A 19,652-nucleotide genomic window follows, 5' to 3' on the forward strand; every position below is an offset into this window, starting at 1 on the left:
TCAGCAAAAACAGGATGTTTAGCGTTGGCATCGAGGACCTGAACGGGAACACCAATCCCTTCCCCGATAGCATCGTGGGTCACTCTGAGACCAGCTCTTTGGTTAACAACCGCTCTGAGTGTAGCTCCCTGGACAACCTGGGGCTCAGCTCCGCAGGCGAGTCCATGTCGGTGGGTTACGGAGGCGCCGACTCCTCGTCCTCGCTCCGCCTGCCGGGCTCCGACATCCAGTCGGAAGCCAGCTCCATGGTCAATTTCCCTGCGTACTCGGTGCGGTCCGACAGCAGCTCCGCTGTGCAGTTCAGTGACCTGGTGGAGCAGCTGGAGCAGCTCAGCTACCCGCCCACGGCCACCGAGGGCTCGGGGAACGGCAGCTCGGACTCCGACTCCGACTGGGGCTCTGACAGCGTCCTGCCCCCTGAGCAGAACCTGTTTTACAGTAATCCGCTGACGGGGAACAGTGGAATAGAAGGTTTCCTCCTTCAGTGCCACAACCTGCAGGCTTTAGCACTCGCTGACCCCTCCGGATCCCCTCACATTAAAATGTAACATCCCGTATCGTTACAGCACTTAAATAATTAATAATGATAAGCAGCACTCTTTAAAGCTGGAGTAGGCAGGTTGGAGCAAATATCATTAAAGCTTCAGTAGGCAACAAGTTTTTTGGCATCATTGGGCAAAGATTCCATAATAACCTTTCAGTATATTGTAATTCAAGTGTTCTGAGAGATAACTAGACTTCTGCTCCTCCTCATGGCTCTGTTTTCAGGCTTTAAAAAAATCTAGCCGTGACGGGAGACTTTGACCAATCACAGGTCATTTCAGAGAGAGAGCGTTCACACTTGAATTACAATATGCTGAAAGGTTATTATGGAATTTTTGCCCAATGATGCCAAAAATATTCTGCACACTGCAGGTTTAATAATAACCTTAGCCTCAACAACACTTTTGACATTCAGAAAGCTTTTAGTAATCGTAAGATGACAAAGATGGTTGCAACATCTGTAAAGCTGATGAATATACTGCTGGTGTCCGGCCATCTTTATGTTTATATTTGGAGTACCTTTCCTACAGCGTGCACTCCCATCAGCGTTGATGCACATCTGTGTAGCGTACACTTGTTGACTGTCACATGCTTTAATTTTTAGCTCTCTGTACTGATAAGTGGCGGGAAACGTCTCCTCTTCCACATGTTGCAGCAGCACTATTATTAGTGTAGTAGTATCAGTGATTTGACCTGGCGTACCCCCGCCACGGTACGGTTGAATGACATAGTCTTTCTTAGTCTTTTTCAGTTGTCTTTTTTACGATACTCAGCCTATTCAGAGCTATTGAGTATGCATTTTGGGGTGAATCCCTCAAGGATTTCAGATATTGTAAAACATGCTGTGCTTTTACTTTGAAAGCTTTATATCTTTTTAGTACATGTTTCACGTCCTTTTAAAATACTAACGTGCACATTGGCATAGGAACGTGTTGTTAAATTGACCTTCCATTTGCTGAATACATAGTGATTTAACTCAGAATGTCAGAAAAATATTCTACCTTTATCTGGCTTAATAGTTTCAATTTAATGAAACAAATTAAAGGAAAACTGTAAGTAATTTATTTTAGTTTTTTTTATATAATTTCTACCCATATTTTATACTATAACTTGGCCAACAAGTAATCTTAAAAACTGTGATATCCTAATTTACAAAGTACTTAAATACCCCCAACTGCTATTGTCATTACAAGAAACAATCATTATCGTCTCGGCTTTTAAATCTCATTTCTTAGATGGTACTTGTCGTGCAGTGTACAGTTTTTTTCCCCAGTAGATTATTAGTAGATCATTAATCTGTCTCTAATCTCAGGGTACAAATCAAACCGATAGTCGTCCAGGTTCATTTCCAGGCCTCCTGTCCTGTATGTAAAATACAAGACACACCATGGAGACACACTTTTTTTCCATTTTGCACTCGTGCGCCTCGCTGACATCTGCTGGCTGAAGTCGGCATTCTTCACATCAAACTAGTCCCCACACAGCATGTACAGTATGTATGTAGTAGGTGTCATGTAGGTTCATGATGCCTGAAGGATTAAAAACTATTTCACTAGAACAGACACCAGCTAAACTTTTTTTTATTGCTTCATGCTGAGCGAAGTTAAAGAATGTAAGCAGTGTACTAATGAGCCATTAAGTACACTGTTAACACCACTTTCTACAAAATGAATGTATCCTCTTAGTGTATATGTATGTAAGGCTTCTGTAGCAACAGTAGAACAGTGTCTCCTACAGTAGAACGTCCTCATTATTACAGTCACAACATTAGAAAGCATTAACTTGTAGGAAACCCTATGGATATAGTAGGTGATGCTTTTATCGAAGCATCGGTACACGACTAGATGTTGACGTCTCTTTTCTGGCCCTTTTGGGGTTTCGGTCTTCGTTCGGGGGGTTTGGCTTTAGCTACCTTCAGGGTACCAACGAGGTGGTATTCTGTTTATTGGAAGGAAACGGGGGTCTTTTGCACATTATAGCTATGAATCTTCTCTTATATTAGCTGTATTTTTAAATGTTTTTAGGTATCGGTATAGGAACGATAGTTTGCTGTCATGTGGTTGGTCACTAACACACTAGCATGCATATTTAAGAGTACTTTATGTCCAACCTCCAGGCCTTTAGAGATACGTCTGTGCTGTCTGGCCTTGTCTTGTCAAGTCTGTCTTTATGTGCTTGTGCCATAGATTACATTTAAAGCTAATACTGTGTTGATATCAAACTAATAAGTAGTATTCTGTTCATTCACTGATGTCATTTCTGTCTCGACTTGCCCAGTGCAATTTCTTTTTCATTTGAGCTCACTTTAATCTGTCAGAATACACTTGGCTTTTGCGGCGTTTCGCTTTTTCTGTACGTGTTACAGAGTCTTGTTTTTGTCTTGCACCGCGGTGCCTTAAAGCACTTACTTTCTCTCCTCGTGCAACATGCTTCCGTGCGTATCTCAGGTGTACGTTCCTGTTTACTGTTCAGTAGCGTTGGGATGTTTCCGGTGAGCATCCATGTGGAAAAAAAGGGTCTGTCTAAATTAAGTTTTCTTCTTTAGTAATTTAAGAAGCAAATTTAAATACTCACCACTTCTCATTGTCATTTTGAAGGATGGCTAATAGCCATTTTTCTTTATGAAAACAGTGTGAACAGTTGTTTTCTGTGTCACCATCATTTAGTTTCATGTGCCATCATGTAAAGTTGGTTGATTTGATCTTGATGGCTTTTTTTTTCTTATTTTTCTGCCATGTGATTCCTCCCACATCTCAACTAAAAGATCGAATTAACGACGGGCTGCTGATCATAACCAGCTAAGCTAACTGCACTTAGGCAATCAAGTAATCAACACTTAATCCTGAACATGTATATTGACTTATTATCAACAACCTGTACTTAATGTGTGTATGTTTTACTCTCAAGAATAAAGTAATCACTTTTGGGTACCATGAATGTCAGACTTAAAATTCTTTTTCAGATGCAGACAGACAGAAATCAGAGACGCGGTGGTGATGTCATTCTTTCAACCGCTTTAACAGAAACACCGGCGGTGTTGGACCTGCTTGTAATCAGAGTTGCCAAGTCCGCTTATTATAAGCGACTTTGGGCTTGTTTTCCCTGAAAAGTCACTTACAAATATTGGTAGTCGTGGTTTGCGGGGTTTTTTTGGGGCTTGTTTCTAAAGTGTAGTTGCATATTTGGGCTTGCTCCTGTCTTTCTCCTCACCGCCACTCAGTGTTGTTGTTGTGAGACAAATCTTAGCTAATAATGCCCGGTACTAAGTGGGCAAAATATGGCAAAAGTACAACAAAGACTGTGGAAAAGAGAGTGGACTTTAAGATTGGATTCGCCCTCAAGTGGGGGACGATTCGAAAGATGTTTTCTGTTTTTTGTAACTGTGATATCGGAGCACATCATGGCGAGGCTGATTTGCAAAAATTAAACGAAATGCAAAAACTAAACCTAAAGTTTAGTTGACAAGAAAAATGTAAAGTTACAAGCTAAAAAACGGATGCAAAAATGAAATGAAATGCATGCAATCCAAAATAAATCCATACATGTATATGAAGTAGGCGAGATCTGGCAACACTGCTTGTAACGGCAGATCATGACAGATAAAGTTTACCTGGCCCTCTGTCTTTCGGACCAAAGTCTTATAGCAGTGTCATATATATATATATATATATATGTGAGAGCCGAAAGAGTGTTTGGAGGTTATACTCCGACACCAGACTGGAGATATTGTGTATAGGTGTGTTGTTAATGAAACTCTAAATGAAACTCTGCAGAACCAACTTGTGATCCCACATAAAATCCTTTAAAAGCTGGTTTCAGGAGCAACAAACTCCAGTCCTTTAATTCTCTGAATGAGTGAATTCAGTGTATTAACATTAGAAAAAGCAGCCTATATGCAACAAGTCAACACACATTGCCTTTATATTTGAGGCGATAAAAGTGTGCTGTTGGGGGGTTGGGGTCGGACTCGTACACAAGATTCCTCAACCTAATTCCAGCTGAGTGTGTGTGCTCCCTGTTTGGACAGGCCGTGTGCCAAGTCATTCCACAGCGAACCCTCGTCGTCCCGCTGCGGAGCCAGCCGTGCGCTCTCCTCCCCTCTCCTGACGGTCCCCGTGGGCCGCTTCAGATAAACTATAAACAACTAGTTGCCCTCCAGCCGAGCCACATTCCTGATAAGTCTTTGCGTGAGCAATTATATCCGGGTCGAGTAGTGACTTTTTTTTTTTTTTTTCCTCTCGGCCTTCCCCCGCTCCTTTTTTTCCTCTCCCTCTCTCTCTCTCTAATAGAAGTGGAAGAACAGCTGTGGTGACCTGTGACTCAGTATATAGAGGATAGCCCAGTGTTTCATCTGCTTGTTTTGTGTCCTGATTTGTTGTGTAGTGAAGCTCACAGGCAGAACAAAAGAAAGCAGAAGAGCCAGTTCTCTGAAATGGAGACGGGGCTCGTAGAAGTTGGCAGTGAATCATTTTGTCCTCCTCGTAGAGGGCTCTGAAAACAATGGCAGGGGGGGGAAATGTGGGAACCATTATGGTCTACTCTGCCGTCTCCCCTTTCATTTGCGGCCAATGTGTGTGATGAACCGTTCCACTTGTTTTTGTTAGAATGTGCAGCAGTGATTTCTCTCTGGGAGGAGGTGCAGTCATGTATTTAACTGTATGAACCCGTTTCAAAAGATCATGTTTGTCCTGTTTGGGAAGAGTCCTTTAACCTTTTGAAACCTAATTTTATATCATTTTTACTCTCTGTTTTCCTACCTCCACAGACTCGGTGGTGGACAGTCCTCAGCTGTCCCCCTTCACCTCCAAGGGTCCGCTCTGCCTGTCGCCCTCCTTCCAGATGTCCACCCTCAGCCTGCCGGGCCAGACCCCGTCGCCCCTGCAAAGCCCCATCCTGAGCGAGGTGGGCGGCAATGCCAGGCTAGAGGAGGAGGAGGAGGGCAGGAGGAAGGTATACCGCTTACATGCCACCCTTCCACTCCCCCGCCCGCCCCCGCCTCACAACCCCCTTTTTAAGAGTCAATATCACGGAAGCCTAGTCATTTATAATGGGATGGGACTGTTAGTATAATGGAGGGAAAGTGAGTTTGGAAGTAAGATGTGAATTTTCTCATTGTGGGAATGATGATGGCTCAACTTTGACACAACTTTGTCCCTCTTCTTCTTCCTCAGCGATATCCCACCGACAAGGCCTACTTCATTGCCAAAGAGATTCTGACCACAGAGAGAACGTACCTGAAAGACCTCGAGGTCATCACTGTGGTGAGTTTCTGTTTTTGTTATTTGGATTCACCAAGGCAACGTACAAATAATGTGATCATTGGAAAACAAATTTTGAAGTCTGGACTGTATATGCTTTTTTTATTTAATGTGCATCAAAGGATGACAATAAAATAGTAGGGCTGCAACTAAAGATTATTTTCATTGTCGATTATTTTCTCAATTAATCGATTAGTTGTTTGGTCTATAAAATGTCAGAAAATAGAGAAAAAGGCTATCGGCGCTTCCCAAAGCGTCCTGAAATGTCTTGTTTTGTCCTCAACTCAAAGATATTCAGTTTACTGTCATAGAGGAGTAAAGAAACCAGAAAATATTTACATTTAAGAAGCTGGAATCACAGAATTTTGACTTTTTTTATTTTCTTAAAAAATACTCAAATCAATTATCAAAATAGTTGGTGATCCATTTAATAGTTGACTAATCGTTGTTGTCCCTGTCCTGTTTCCAGTGGTTTCGCAGTGCTGTGATCAAAGAAAACGCCATGCCCGAAGGCCTGATGACCCTCCTCTTCTCCAACATTGACCCCATCTATGAGTTCCACCGAGGCTTCCTCAAGGAGTTGGACCAGAGGCTGGCTCTCTGGTAGGTGCTGCTTCACTGTTTCTCTGTGTGATAACATGTGTGGAAGCCTCTGACGAGATGCTAATAAAGACAAAATCTGCCGATCCTCAGGGAGGGACGCTCCAACGCTCACGCCAAAGGGGACTTCCAGAGGATCGGTGATGTGATGCTGAGGAACATGTGTGCTCTAAAGGTGAGGATGCTTTAACATCACCTCTCCTTTAACACGTTTGACTGACGAGCAGAACTGTCCTGTATTTCATGCTGTACGTGTTTACCGTTATCCTCAGGAATTCACCAGCTTCCTGCAGAAACACGACGAGGTGTTAACGGAGCTGGAGAAAGCCAGCAAGAGGCTGAAGAAGCTGGAGGCGGTCTACAAAGAGTTTGAGCTGCAGAAGGTCTGCTACTTGCCCCTCAACACATTCCTGCTCAAACCCATCCAGCGCCTCATGCACTACAAACTCATCCTTGAGAGACTCTGCAAGCATTATTCTCCCAGCCACCGCGATCACGACGACTGCAAAGGTCAGTTTTCCCTCAGCTTATGTTAATAATATGACACAATCATAGTGGTGGTTGATGAAGATGTACATCACATCACTCTAAAACCTTTATTATATTAAAGGTATTATATGTTACATTTGTCAAACAAGGGAGCAGCGATCATCGAGCTAACTATAGAGTGAATGAAGAGAGGGAGCGGCGTTAGTGAGGACAAATCAGTGAATAAGGGAAATAAAACTATATTTTCAGATTGTTTCACAATGGTTACATTCTAAAGCACAAATAAACACACCCACACCTCCCCACAACCCTGTGGGGAGGTGCTGAGTTGCCGGATTTTGAATGAATGCAGCCGAAGGGCGGGCTTCGTCCTGTACATTGTGGCACAGCGCTGCTCTCGGTCAAACCGATATCGCAGCGCTCTGCACACAGCACAGCAGAGGAGAAGGGGGAACACTGGTGCACATGAAAAAACACGGCAATGTAACAACCCGATCTCATCCGTGAACATACGGCCACTTTGTATCATACAGACGCTAGAGGGGGCCTTTTGCCTCGAGGGGTGTGTGAAAGCGGCGGTGTTTGACGAACTGAACGAGATGCACATCTTGCGCACTGTTATTGACTGGAGTTTAACACCCCCATGTTTGCTGAACCAGAAACATCCTGAACACAGCAAAATAAGAAGAAAAGAGAAAATATAGGCAGAGTGCTGCATGGTCTTCTAGTGGGACATAAGGGATGATTGAGGGGGATCATTTTTGTCTGAGTCTATATATTCGGTTTACTAACCAAAAGGTGAATGATGAGCTATATATGCTTTAAATTAAATCATAAGGAAAATTGTATAAACATTTTAAAATGTTATTTAGCAAACAAAAAGTAAACGGCTAACTTATTTAATAATGCTGGGATCAGACTACATCATATTTGTTTGGTAATTTGAGACGGTCGCTGTGTCTGATTGGGTGATCAGAGAGTCGTAAATACTTGCTATGACTTGGCCCAAAGAGCTGGTCCGTAGATTCACTGAAATTAAATAAAACATAATTCCTGTTATCGCTTCGCCGTGTTTACATTTGAGCATGGAAGAGTGTTCCATGCTCCTATTGGTTAACATCACAGAACATGTCGTACAGGTTGACATGATAACCTGTTTGTCTGGATGTCATGAAAACGATCAGTTGTTGCGCCCGACGCTCATTTTCATTCTTGATGCCCTCCGTCTGTCGTGGGTGGGGTCATTATCAGGCAGATATGATCTAATCTATCTGATCTTAATATAAAGGTAAAAGAAATAGGTTAGGAAAGGTAGAAGAGCTTTGCCTGGCTTCCTATACATGTATAACGTTACTGTAGCTAACTAACTCTTGTGAGTGTCAGTGATGGGAGTGATATTTGTGGCTTTACTTCAAATTATTATCATTAGAAATATGAGTTTTTATAACATTTTAATACAAAATATCTACAAATTGAAGATTAAAATGTTTCTCAAAATGGACTGAGTGAGTTTCAGAAATCTCCCTCTCCTCTTGGCTCTGATGAGATGGTTAGAAGACACCAATGGAAGTATTTTGGATTTTGTTTCCTTGCAGAGGCTCTGAAGGAGGTGGCCATGATCGCCACTCAGCTGCAGAGCAGTCTCATCCGGCTGGAGAACTTCCAGAAGCTGACGGAGCTGCAGAGAGACCTGATCGGTATAGAGAACCTAACAGCACCGGGCAGGGTGAGTGCAATGACACGCAGCGGAGGGTAGGGGGTGCTGGGAAACTGAGTAAAAAATAGTAACAGAGTGTTTGTTTTTTTAGGAGTTCATACGAGAGGGATGTTTGTACAAGCTGACCAAGAAAGGACTGCAGCAGAGGATGTTTTTCCTGGTTGGTACAAAACTATTAACTTTAATTAAAGCTTCAACATTTACAATTCCATGTACTTACAGATGTTATATTTCTGTTGTCTTTTCAGTTCTCAGACATGATCCTCTACACAAGCAAAGGTGTTACAGCGACCAATCAGTTCAAAGTGCACGGCCAGCTGCCCCTACACGGCATGATCGTGAGTCTATAAGCTCTAGTTCACCTCTTGTTCCTTGTTAATCTTCATCAGTCCCATAGAGATCCCGCTACAGCCTTAGAAGAATAGTAATAGCTGATGGTTAGATGTATTCAGTGTGATCTGATCAGTGTTGTTTAGAAGGGAGGGCCTGGGTCTCCTAACGTTGCATGTCTCTGCTTCACTCCCGGCTGCAGCTCATAGTGCTGGATACACCGGTAAGTCCTCTGAGCTCTGCCAGCTTGGATGCCCAAACCCTACCCTTCTTCTCCCATGATTGTGTAGACAAACCATAGACGGTATATATATAGATGGACGATGCGTCTCCACTTCCTCCCACTGTACAAAAGTGAAGCCAAAATATCCTGGATAAGGGAGCTGCCATATTGAGGAGATTTTTGACATCATTTGGAGCCAGAGTCTGAGCAGTAGTGATCGGCTGGCCTAGCTGCTACATTAGCACACGGTAGCTGTTTGGCTAGAAAGACACAACAACTGACCATAATATCTCTAGAACTACATTTATGATCAAATTGACACACGTTCTATTACACAGACTGGTGATAGTTATGGAAAGTTATAGTTACATCTCCTCTCGAGCCTCCGGCTGCTCGACTACTTCACTCAGAGCAGCTGTCAATCATGACGTCTCACCCCCTTTTATAGCCTTAAATAACTAATAAAAATTCAAATTTACCAGAAAAATTAACACTTGGAGATACGTCAATGTGAGAAGAACTACCTTAAATGATCAAAACCATCTTTGGGAAAAATTTCTTTGACGTGTACTTTGATTTTTTTAGTTTGGCCCATCTGCTAACATGGAGGGGGCGGGACTTATGACCTATACTACAACCAGCCACCAGGGGGCGATCCAGATGTTTTGGCTCCACTTTTAGGGAGCTGTCATGTCGTCCGTCTTTATATACAGTCTATGAGACAAACCAACCACAAACGTAGTGGAGAATTATGTCAGGCCTTGTAATTATTTGTAGTTGTATATCGAGCCAAAATAGAACCATGGACATCTCCAATAATAATATAAACAGGACTTGTGATGTTCTTTCTTGCCAAAACTGATAAGTGTGATTTGGACTTTAACATGGACACTGATAGGAGGCTAAATGAACTCATCATGGTTTACCTGTACACAGGTGCATATAGATGTTCTAGTAGAGGCTCTTTGGGAGGCCCGCCTGTGACTCCAGTTGGACTTTCCCACTGTGTTTCCCCCCTTTATTCCTTTATTCCTAAGCTTAAGTCATTCATTGTAAACAAAGTTGTTTAGACTATATGCCTCCAATATTGGGCTAATATTTACTGGGTTTCTCTTTTGTTTGTAGGTCGAGGAAAGTGAAAACGAGTGGTCGGTCCCCCACTGCTTCACCATCTACTCTGCTCAGAGAACAATTGTCGTGGCTGCCAGGTGAGAAGGGGAAAGAAAAGTGACATTTAGTCATTTAGTGTTACTCTAAATCAGTCAGTCCCAAAGACTGGGTCGGGACCCACAGGTGGGTCGCAGGAGATTTTATTTGGGTCGCTAAACAAATTTGCACAATTTCTTCTATTGTCTACTAAGATGTATATCTGCAATACACCTTTGAGCCACATGAGGGAGCCTGAAATGTTCGTATTGATTTGATAATTCAACAACATTCATAAAACGAAGTTGGGATTTATCAAACCTATATCTCTTCTAAATAGCTGGTTTACCTATTCAAGATAATGTAAGGTGATGCAGAAATGGCAGGAAAAATGTTCAAGAACGTTCATTTACGCACAAATTTTCTCGCAATTTATAGGTAAGGCATATTGTGAATTAGGTCGCGATGGTTCGACATTTTTAAAAAAAAGTGGATCCCCAGTAAAAAGGTTTGGGAAACACTGAACTAAACATTATACAGAGAACCACTTATTATAAATACATTGTCTCAGAGTAGTAATACATGTACACGTACATGAAAAACTTCTTGATTACATCATGTTGTAATCATAATATAAATGCACACAACTTGTCCCCCTGCATAATTCAACGCACCGTCATCCTGTCGTCTCTCTGTGTGTTTGTGACTTCAGCTCTAAAGTGGAGATGGGGAAGTGGATCGAGGATCTGAACTTGGCTATTGACCTGGCCAAGAAGACCCAAGAGAAGTCCAGCATCTTCCTGGACGCTGGACTCGGCGATCACTCCAACCGTAAGACCTCCCATTGCCTCAGTGTTACCTGAAGAAAGCCGCAGTACTTATTGAGTGGAGACTTATTTATATTCTTTCCTTAGCTGAATAAGAAAAAGTTAATCCCTTCCTCCCCTCCAAACAACTTCCTGTCCTTCCTCCACTCCTCCCCTCCCTCAGGATCGTCTGACGAGGTCTCTCTGGAGCAGGAGTCGGAGGATGACATGAACTCCTCCCGTACATCACTGGACAAGCAGACACACCACCGTGCCAACACCACCATGCATGTGTGCTGGCACCGCAACACCAGCGTGTCTATGTCTGATCACAGCCAGGCTGTGGAGGTACTCCTCCTCTGCCCACATTAAGACACATATACATTTACACATCCACACACTCCCAATAAGTTTGAGAAAAACACAGACATAAGTAGTTTAACTCACGTTTAAATGACATTCATCACTACTGCATCGGTGGATTTGAGACAAACTGTCTGTCGTCGCTCTGGAGTCAAATCTCTGCGTTACAACCTTTCTTTTTAACCTTTTCAGTTTCCCTTAATGTCCCTCTGTTTCCTCCCGGTGACTGTTAATATCCTGTGTTTCTACTGTCTCTACTGTTTGACTGAAGCATGTTCTGGAAGGCTCTTTGTTCCTGATTTCTTATCTTATCCAATCTCGCCTACTGCTGGTTTAATAATGTGCATGCAATAAATAATGTCTCTGACACTTAACATTCTTACTCTACAGACCTGGAGGACTTCCTAACTGCACTTTCTTTCCCCTTTCCTTCCTCTCAAAGCTAACACGCTAACACCTCCTCTCCACCCTTTTTCTTCCGTTTGTCCCCCTCACCCTCTCAGTCTTCGGCTCTCCGGCCATCTCACCGGAGCTTCCTCCTCGCTATCTCCTCGGTCAGGGCCAAAGACCAAACACCATCACACACGTTTGTTGGTACCGAAACCAGAACCTCTCTCTCACTGATTACCTGCGCATGAACCAGGTACTACTAGAGCCACGGGGCCATGATGGATAGATTAGTAATACAAGAGGTCCAGCTATTGTGCTTTCTGCCTGAAGGCTCGGTAGAAAGCGTAACTGAGCCAAATCAGCTAATTATGGATTTAATCACATGTTGAAATTCAATGAAAAACAGAGCTTGTTAGTGTTTTATTGAGATTTCACACTGGTCTATTTATTGATGCATCACATTTTATCATCCATATATAGAAAATCGAAACAGATTGCAGCACCCACACACACAAACCAAAACATCCGTTCCAGTCTAAACCGACCCAACGAAGCAAATACAAACAACCATAGAGCAAAGAAAAATACCAGGTTTAAGTCACAATAATCCTACTGTTCTTACATCTACAGTAGGCAACACTTTGATCACTTCCATGTCTTAAAAACAAAAAATCCACAAAATTAGATTAAATTATCACTGTGACCTCACAATTCATATGCTAATTATGACAATTTCACACAGATGTTTAACAGGATAAAATGATAAAGTGATGACATTTTGGACAGACATGAATGTACACTGGAACTTGACTGATTGACATACAACCGTGAGGCGGTAATTCTAGTTAGCAATGTCTCCTATCTCAGTAATAACTTTGAGTCCAATGTTACCATAACTCAAAGAACCAATGGCCAGACCGGAAATAAAAAAGAAGGAATTATTTATAGTTTCTTTTTAAACGCATGGAAATTATGAGATGAACATGAATATTCTATAGCAAACTCGCATCCTATCATCTCCACATTCTTACACCAACAAAGCTTCCACATGCAAAAAGAAGTGTCCAGTGAGATGAGCAGGAAAACAGGATTCATTTTATCAGACAAAATAAACATACTCCATTTTGAAGTTAGGACATTCCTCAACACTTTAACAGCCTTGATGAATACACAGTGTTATCAGTGCAATATGTCACAACCAAGCCCTCACACACAGCCACAAATCACTGACCCTTATATTGAGTTTATGATGAATCATTTAATCCTCACTGTTGTCTAACGTTGATATTTTGTGTGCAGAACCAGCTCTCAGGTTACCTCCTGAGGAAGTTCAAGAACAGTAACGGCTGGCAGAAACTCTGGGTGGTTTTCACCAACTTCTGCTTGTTCTTCTACAAGACTCACCAGGTCAGCACAACAACACAACCTGACATTCATTATTTCTGCTTGAATGCAAGACATTTCGAATACGTTAGATGAAGTGAGGTGAGGTGAGTGTGTATTCAGAGAGTGTCTCCGTCTCTTGTTCGCAGGACGACTTCCCGCTGGCTAGCCTCCCCCTGCTCGGCTACACGGTCAGCACCCCCGAAGAGTCGGACAGCATTCACAAGGAGTACGTCTTTAAGCTGCAGTTCAAGTCCCACGTTTACTTTTTCCGGGCAGAAAGCGAGTACACCTTTGAACGGTATGTGACTTGTTTCTAAATCACAGAACATCGTAGCATATTCCACAGGTCAGCCTTAAAGGGATGGTTTGGGTGTTTTGAAGTGGGGTTGTATGTGGTACTTATCCATAGTCAGTGTATTACCTACAGTAGATGACAGTCGACACGCTACCAGTTTGGAGAAGCAGACGGGAGTTACCGCACGGAAGCAAAGCAATGTACTGCTGTGGACGGGACCGGCAGCAAAATGTATTTTAGCCACCTAAAGGAAAGGCCTGGCTAAAAAATCAATATCAGTTTAAGTGTAAGCTGTATTTAAGAGTATTTTCACCCCTTTACCTTGCCGTCAGACAGCTATACAGTCTATGTTTCCAACAGGGAACTGAAGCCGCATCAGACTCCAATGGAAAAAAACAGTAATTTTACCTTGCAGAACGAGGGAGTTGCTGGTCTACCGCTGCCTCGATCGGTTAGTTTGTGTGTGTTGTTGTGTGACTTTGGTTAGTTTGGATTCACCGAAGTCACACAATAGCACAAAACAAACTAACTGATCGAGGCTGCGATAGACCAGCAACTTCTGTGTTCTGCAAGATGAAATTACAGTTTTTTTCAATGGAGTCTGGTGGCTACAACGACTTCAGTTCCCCGTCAGAAAAGGCTGTCTGACGGCAAGGTAAAGCAGCGAAAATATTCTAAATAAAGCATACACTTAAACTAATGTTGATTTTTTTAGGCAGTCATTTCTTTTAGGTGGCTAAAATACGTTTTGCTGTTGGCCCCGTCCACAGCAGTACATTGCTTTGCTCCCATGCTGGTACTCCTGTCTGTTTCTCCAAACTGGAGGCGTGCCGACCCTCATCTACTGTAGGTAATACACCCACTATGGATAAGCACCTCATACAACCCCAATTCAAAACACCCGAACTATCCCTTTTTAAAGTCGTATAGTAACGGTTTTAAAACTGCGTCCGCTGTCTCGTCCTCACAGATGGATGGAGGTGATCAAGAGTGCAGCCAGCACTGCAGGCCGGATGAACCTGCTCATACCTAAAGGAGGTCCCGTGGAGATAAACGGAAACTGAATCCGACATCGTGTACCTGGAGGCTGGGCCTCTGGGACATCAGAAAGACAAATCCAGTCTTTTTCACATGAAGTGAAGTTTTGAACAATAACAACTGGAGACTGAAAGATACTGCCAGTTTAAAGTGTTTAACATTTATCAGCCTAAGGATTTAATTCTAATGGTCAGTGCATTTTTTTTCTTGCTTAATGATGTAACTTTTGTTCCGGATATAATGAAAGGGAGACGTGTACATTTTGATCAGTTTTTTTGCATGTGTAGCGCTGCTGTTCACTCAGATAGACTGACGGGAAATACTGTTATATGGGACCAACGCCAACACAAAGGGCTCGACTTCAGGCTTTTTTTTTTGAAGGACTTTTCCTCTTCAGCACATGGCGACTGAAGCTTTGTTGGGCACAGAAACTGTGCCATGACTGTCTGGGACACAGATGATATACAGTACGTGGAAAATGAAGGTACATGACGGTACATGCTCTCTGCATTGAAAGAGTCGGAGACGTGTGTGTGAGAGACGGAGGCGAGGAGAAAGTTCACGGGATGTCAAAACGATTTTGGTGATGCATGGGAGGTTTTGAGAAATTCATGCTGCTGACACAAGCAATTTGGCATTTCTGAGGGTTTTTAAGAATAAACCTGTATGAACTGTTAGTGTGAGCAGTGTTTTCCTGTTTATGGGAGGATGAGGAGGATGTTTCTGATGTTTAAAAGGGAGCTGTTCTGCTTTAGTTTGGCAGCGTTAAGGCCAGTCTGGTGCTACATTTCTCTCTTTAATATCAAATGTAATCAAATGTATCCTGTTTTTATTTTTGCCTAGGGATAACAACGTGAGGAAATATTGTGCAGTGGTTACTCTAGTGTTTGTAAAAGTTGCAGATTTTCCTTCTAAAAGCAAACCAGAAGAACATATTTTGAAGTAATTGTGATGACGTCTCGCTGCGACTGTTTTAGACAAATGGGAGCTGATTTATGGGAGACACCAGTGACGCTTATTGTCGGTTATTTAGTGCGCTACATGCACCCACGGTATTATTTGGTATATTTTTTTGTATGAAGACTGGAATCTTTACCCTCTGTGTGTGTGTGAGTGTGTGTGTTTGTTTGTGTATGCGGAGAAGCCACTGGAGCTGTAACGTTAAGGTGATGATGGAGGTCGTCTCCAAACCGTCTGACATCCTGTGTGTGTAAGAGACTGACTGTTGCACAGTTAACATACAGCATGTTACTCCTATTTATTGTTTAGCATGTCATCATCAGGGCCGTGGTCCTAAATGCCCCCCATGTAGTCTCCATGTTATTCCATTGAAAACCTAACAAATAAAAGATCCTTTCAATCACACTCTCTGTGGCTTTGTGCTGATCATTCATATCAGTTGTTTTACATACTGTGTGTTGCAGATTTATCAGAAAACAGGTTGCCAGCAGACATTTTTTAAGTATTTACGGAACGATCCTTTACATTTCAACGATGTAAGAGGCTTCAGTCGCTAGATTCCGGTTATGCAAAAATGACACATAATTTTTGGCTGTTAGTTTGCACCATCTTTTTAAAGGGACAGTGTGTAGCATTTCAGGGTATCTATTAGCAGAAATGGAATATAATATTCTGTAACTGTTTTCATTAGTGTGTAATCACCTGAAACTAAGAATCATTGTCACAGGTGTCTGCGTTCGATACCGCCGCACACGGCACCCTTTAGCGTTGGTATGAGACGCACCAGGCTTTCCGTTAACTACAATGTAAACGCATCGGAGTCAATATTAAACGCTCGGGGAAAGTGTGCCGGGAGTGTGGTGATGTAGTTTAAAGTAACAGTGTGTAATATTTTAGCAGAAATGGAATTTAATATTAATAAGTCTGTTTTCTTTAGTGTATAATCACCTGATTATAAGAATCATTGTGTTTTCATTAGCTTATAATGAGTCGTTTATATCTATATAGGGAGAGGTTTTGCATTTGACGGTTGGTTGCAATCTGCCACTATATCTGACACACTGTACCTTTAGAAGTGAGCCATTTCCAATTCCTGTCTTCATATTCAAGACAACCTGCATATATCCATGAATAAAACTCAATCAATCAAATTTGCATAGCAACTTTGGCACAGTTTAGTGCTATTCAAAGTGCTTTACAGATGACTTGCAATCTGATAAGACCGTATAAATGCACATGAGAAATAAAAATGTATTAATAAAACCAATAAAATCAGTAAGGGATAATGTACAGCGAGCCGGTCATTGTGTGAAAGAAACCCTGACAGGGTGATGCCACACCCCGACGCAGAGTGGAGGATGTTTCTTTCACAAGAATGACCCGCTCGCTGTACATTATCCCGCTTATTACATGGCTACTTACTTAAAAAAATCAATAATTTGATACAAAAACGGTCCGCCAGAGTCCAACATCAGAACTGCGCCCATAGCAACGGTCTGTTATAAATAGCAGCTGTCTGCTATATAGAAATAACAGACGTCGTTATTGACCAATCAGAATCAAGTATTCAACAAAGCCGTGTAATAAATAAAAATAAAAACTATATAACAGTTAAAAGACGATGACAAATAAAATCAACAAGAGGAAATGGAACATTTAAGACATAAATAGAATCAAATAAATGATTAAATAAAAATAAATAATGGCCATAAAACATCAAAAGCTGGGTTAAAGCGGTGGGTATATCAACGCTTTCAGCTGCTCTCAGATCCTCAAGCCAACTGTTCCAACGGCTCAGAGCATAACAACTAAAAGCTGCCTCGCCAAAAGGTTTTGCCCTGCAGTTTGGAACAATTAAAAGACAAGTAGTGCCAGAGGACCTGACGGGACATCCCGGTTCATAGATTGGAAGCATGTCAGACAAGTAGGCCGATGCAAGAGCATGCAAAATAACAATCAGTGTCAATCAACTAATCGTAACTAGTAATTATGTTGCACTGTTGCTCACCTGGGAACTGTGTTATAATAAGGAGACATGCATGCAACACGCAATGATATGCACGCATAGTAATCAGCATTAAAACATGCTGATATGCGGTATCTGAGGACAGAACCTGTGATTTAGTGTTTTACGCTTGGCTCTTTTGCATTAAAAGTTTTGCACGTTGAAACTGAGCCTGAACAGTAAAACACTGGATCAACACTTCAGCTGATACATGGGAAACTGTAACATCGCTTGAGGGTTTTGTGCTGCAAAGACATTGTCAAATGAAGGTATGCAACAAGAAGTTCAAGTTGTCGGTCCAAGTCTGAAGAGTTGGCTTTCTTGCCTACGGTCTGCAGATCTTTTGAGGAGTCATAAACAAAACAGGGCATTCCTCAGGCATGCCTAAACAGCGTGAACAGAGGGTGGGGTGGCTTCCCCGGGCCAGAAGTGACGCGTCTGCCAAGGGAATCTATTCAAACGATTTTCCTTTAGGGAGTGGAGAAGGTGTGTAGCTGCTCACTGTCAGTGTTTGGCTTTCGTAACAACATGGCTGCACATACTACCTCGAGGTCATCGTGTTAACCCAACAATTATGACCAAGACTTTAAAGACCTAAACTCATGCAACCGAGCGGCACAATTTGTGCTTGTTTAATTCCCTCTGTCAACATGAGTACATCCAGTGCTGTACTTTACTCCACTACCTTTATCTAACCGGTCTAGTTAAAAACATTTTGCAGATAGCGATTTGATAAGCACATCAAATATGTTGAGAATGCAATGTGTTGGTTTCATATCCTTATCATGGGCTAACTCTAATCACTCAAACTGGATTAGTGTGACACAGAGGGAACGCACAATAACTGACCTTCCTCGTCTGAAATACAATATACTAATAAAAAGAAGAAGAAGAAGAAAAAGAAGAAGGCATTTTATTGATCATCTGAGGGGGAAATTCCAATTCAAAAAAAGAAGGCAGACACAATGTGACTGTGTGCTTTCACCTTGTTTCTTCCTGCTAAAAAATACAACAGCAACAGAGCTGTATAGAAATGCTGAGTCATGAGTCCTACCAGCCCGTTCTCATTCCCAGGGCTTTGTCACAGCCGTTGGCAGTCGAAGCCGCCGCGCATCAGAACGAGGCGCACCGGGCTTTCCATTAACTACAATGTAAACCCATCCGCGTCAATATTCGACGCTCTGGGAAAGTGCGCCGGGAGTGTGGTGGCGTAGTTTAAAGGACCAGTGTGTAACAATTAGGGGGATCTATTGGCAGAAATTGAATACAATATTAATAAGTATGTTTTCTTTAGTGTATAATTACCTGATAAGAAGAATTGTTGTGTTTTTGTTAGCTTAAAATGAGCCCTTCATATCTACATAGGGAGCGGGTCCCCTCTCCACAAAGTCCACCATGTTGAACCGCCATGTTTCTACAGTAGCCCAGAACGGACAAACCAAACACTGTTAACTATTCCTGCCTGGGCTGGAGTCGATAATGTTACTCGCTCTGTTACCGCCGCTCTCTCTATCTTGCTTCACCACTTACTTTACACGTACACACACACACACACACACACACACTCTGCGCACTGGCTCTGCTCTAAATGGCTCTAGAGAGGGACATTCGCGTTTTCGCGTCAGCAATCGTAGCTCTCCGACACACTTTGCAAACAGGAGAGGCTTCAGTTGGTTGCAATCTCCTCACCTCACCGCTAGATACAGCCACTAGATCCTACACACTGGACCTTTAAAGAGTGAAAGAGACACACAAGGCGGACGGGAGGTGGAGGTGGATGGGTCCAACAAACACAAGGCTTTCATCCAGGAGACCGCTGTTCGTGTCCCGTGTGTCATGTTACACTTTCATGTTACAATCAGCTGATCGTTCGTGTCCCGTGTTCACAATGTTCAGTCATTTTCACTGTACAAACGTAATTGTTTTAATCCCAACCATGTTGTTTTATCCTAAACCTAACTAACTAACCCAATTTGTGGTTTTGTTTAATTTACAACATTAAGCATGTTTACTGCAACCGAAAAGTGAGGCAAACATCATGTGACTGTGTGCTTTCACCTTATTTCCTCCTATTAAAAAGTACAACAGCAACAAAGCTGTATA

General features: G+C 42.4%; 1 protein-coding gene across 3 annotated transcripts in view; it reads left to right on the forward strand.

The window, feature by feature from the left end:
- Nucleotides 1-15,949, forward strand: part of farp2 (FERM, RhoGEF and pleckstrin domain protein 2) — a 38,614-nt gene extending 22,665 nt beyond the window's left edge. Inside the window, exons 14-27 of one of the 3 annotated variants that reach the window (XM_074636556.1) lie at nt 5,309-5,493; nt 5,715-5,804; nt 6,271-6,404; nt 6,495-6,576; nt 6,674-6,911; nt 8,486-8,616; nt 8,699-8,767; nt 8,856-8,945; nt 10,286-10,368; nt 11,019-11,137; nt 11,297-11,460; nt 13,165-13,272; nt 13,398-13,549; nt 14,517-15,949. In XM_074636556.1, the coding sequence (XP_074492657.1) occupies nt 5,309-5,493; nt 5,715-5,804; nt 6,271-6,404; nt 6,495-6,576; nt 6,674-6,911; nt 8,486-8,616; nt 8,699-8,767; nt 8,856-8,945; nt 10,286-10,368; nt 11,019-11,137; nt 11,297-11,460; nt 13,165-13,272; nt 13,398-13,549; nt 14,517-14,610 (1,739 nt within the window). In that variant the 3' untranslated portion in view covers nt 14,611-15,949. Of the gene's footprint in view, nt 1-5,308; nt 5,494-5,714; nt 5,805-6,270; nt 6,405-6,494; nt 6,577-6,673; nt 6,912-8,485; nt 8,617-8,698; nt 8,768-8,855; nt 8,946-10,285; nt 10,369-11,018; nt 11,138-11,296; nt 11,461-11,978; nt 12,119-13,164; nt 13,273-13,397; nt 13,550-14,516 lie in introns of all 3 variants that reach the window. The other 2 variants (XM_074636557.1, XM_074636559.1) reach the window with 2 other exon arrangements.
- The last annotated feature ends 3,703 nt before the right edge of the window (nt 15,950-19,652 follow it).

Source organism: Sebastes fasciatus, chromosome 5, assembly GCF_043250625.1.
Source record: "Sebastes fasciatus isolate fSebFas1 chromosome 5, fSebFas1.pri, whole genome shotgun sequence".
Lineage (NCBI taxonomy): Eukaryota > Metazoa > Chordata > Actinopteri > Perciformes > Sebastidae > Sebastes > Sebastes fasciatus.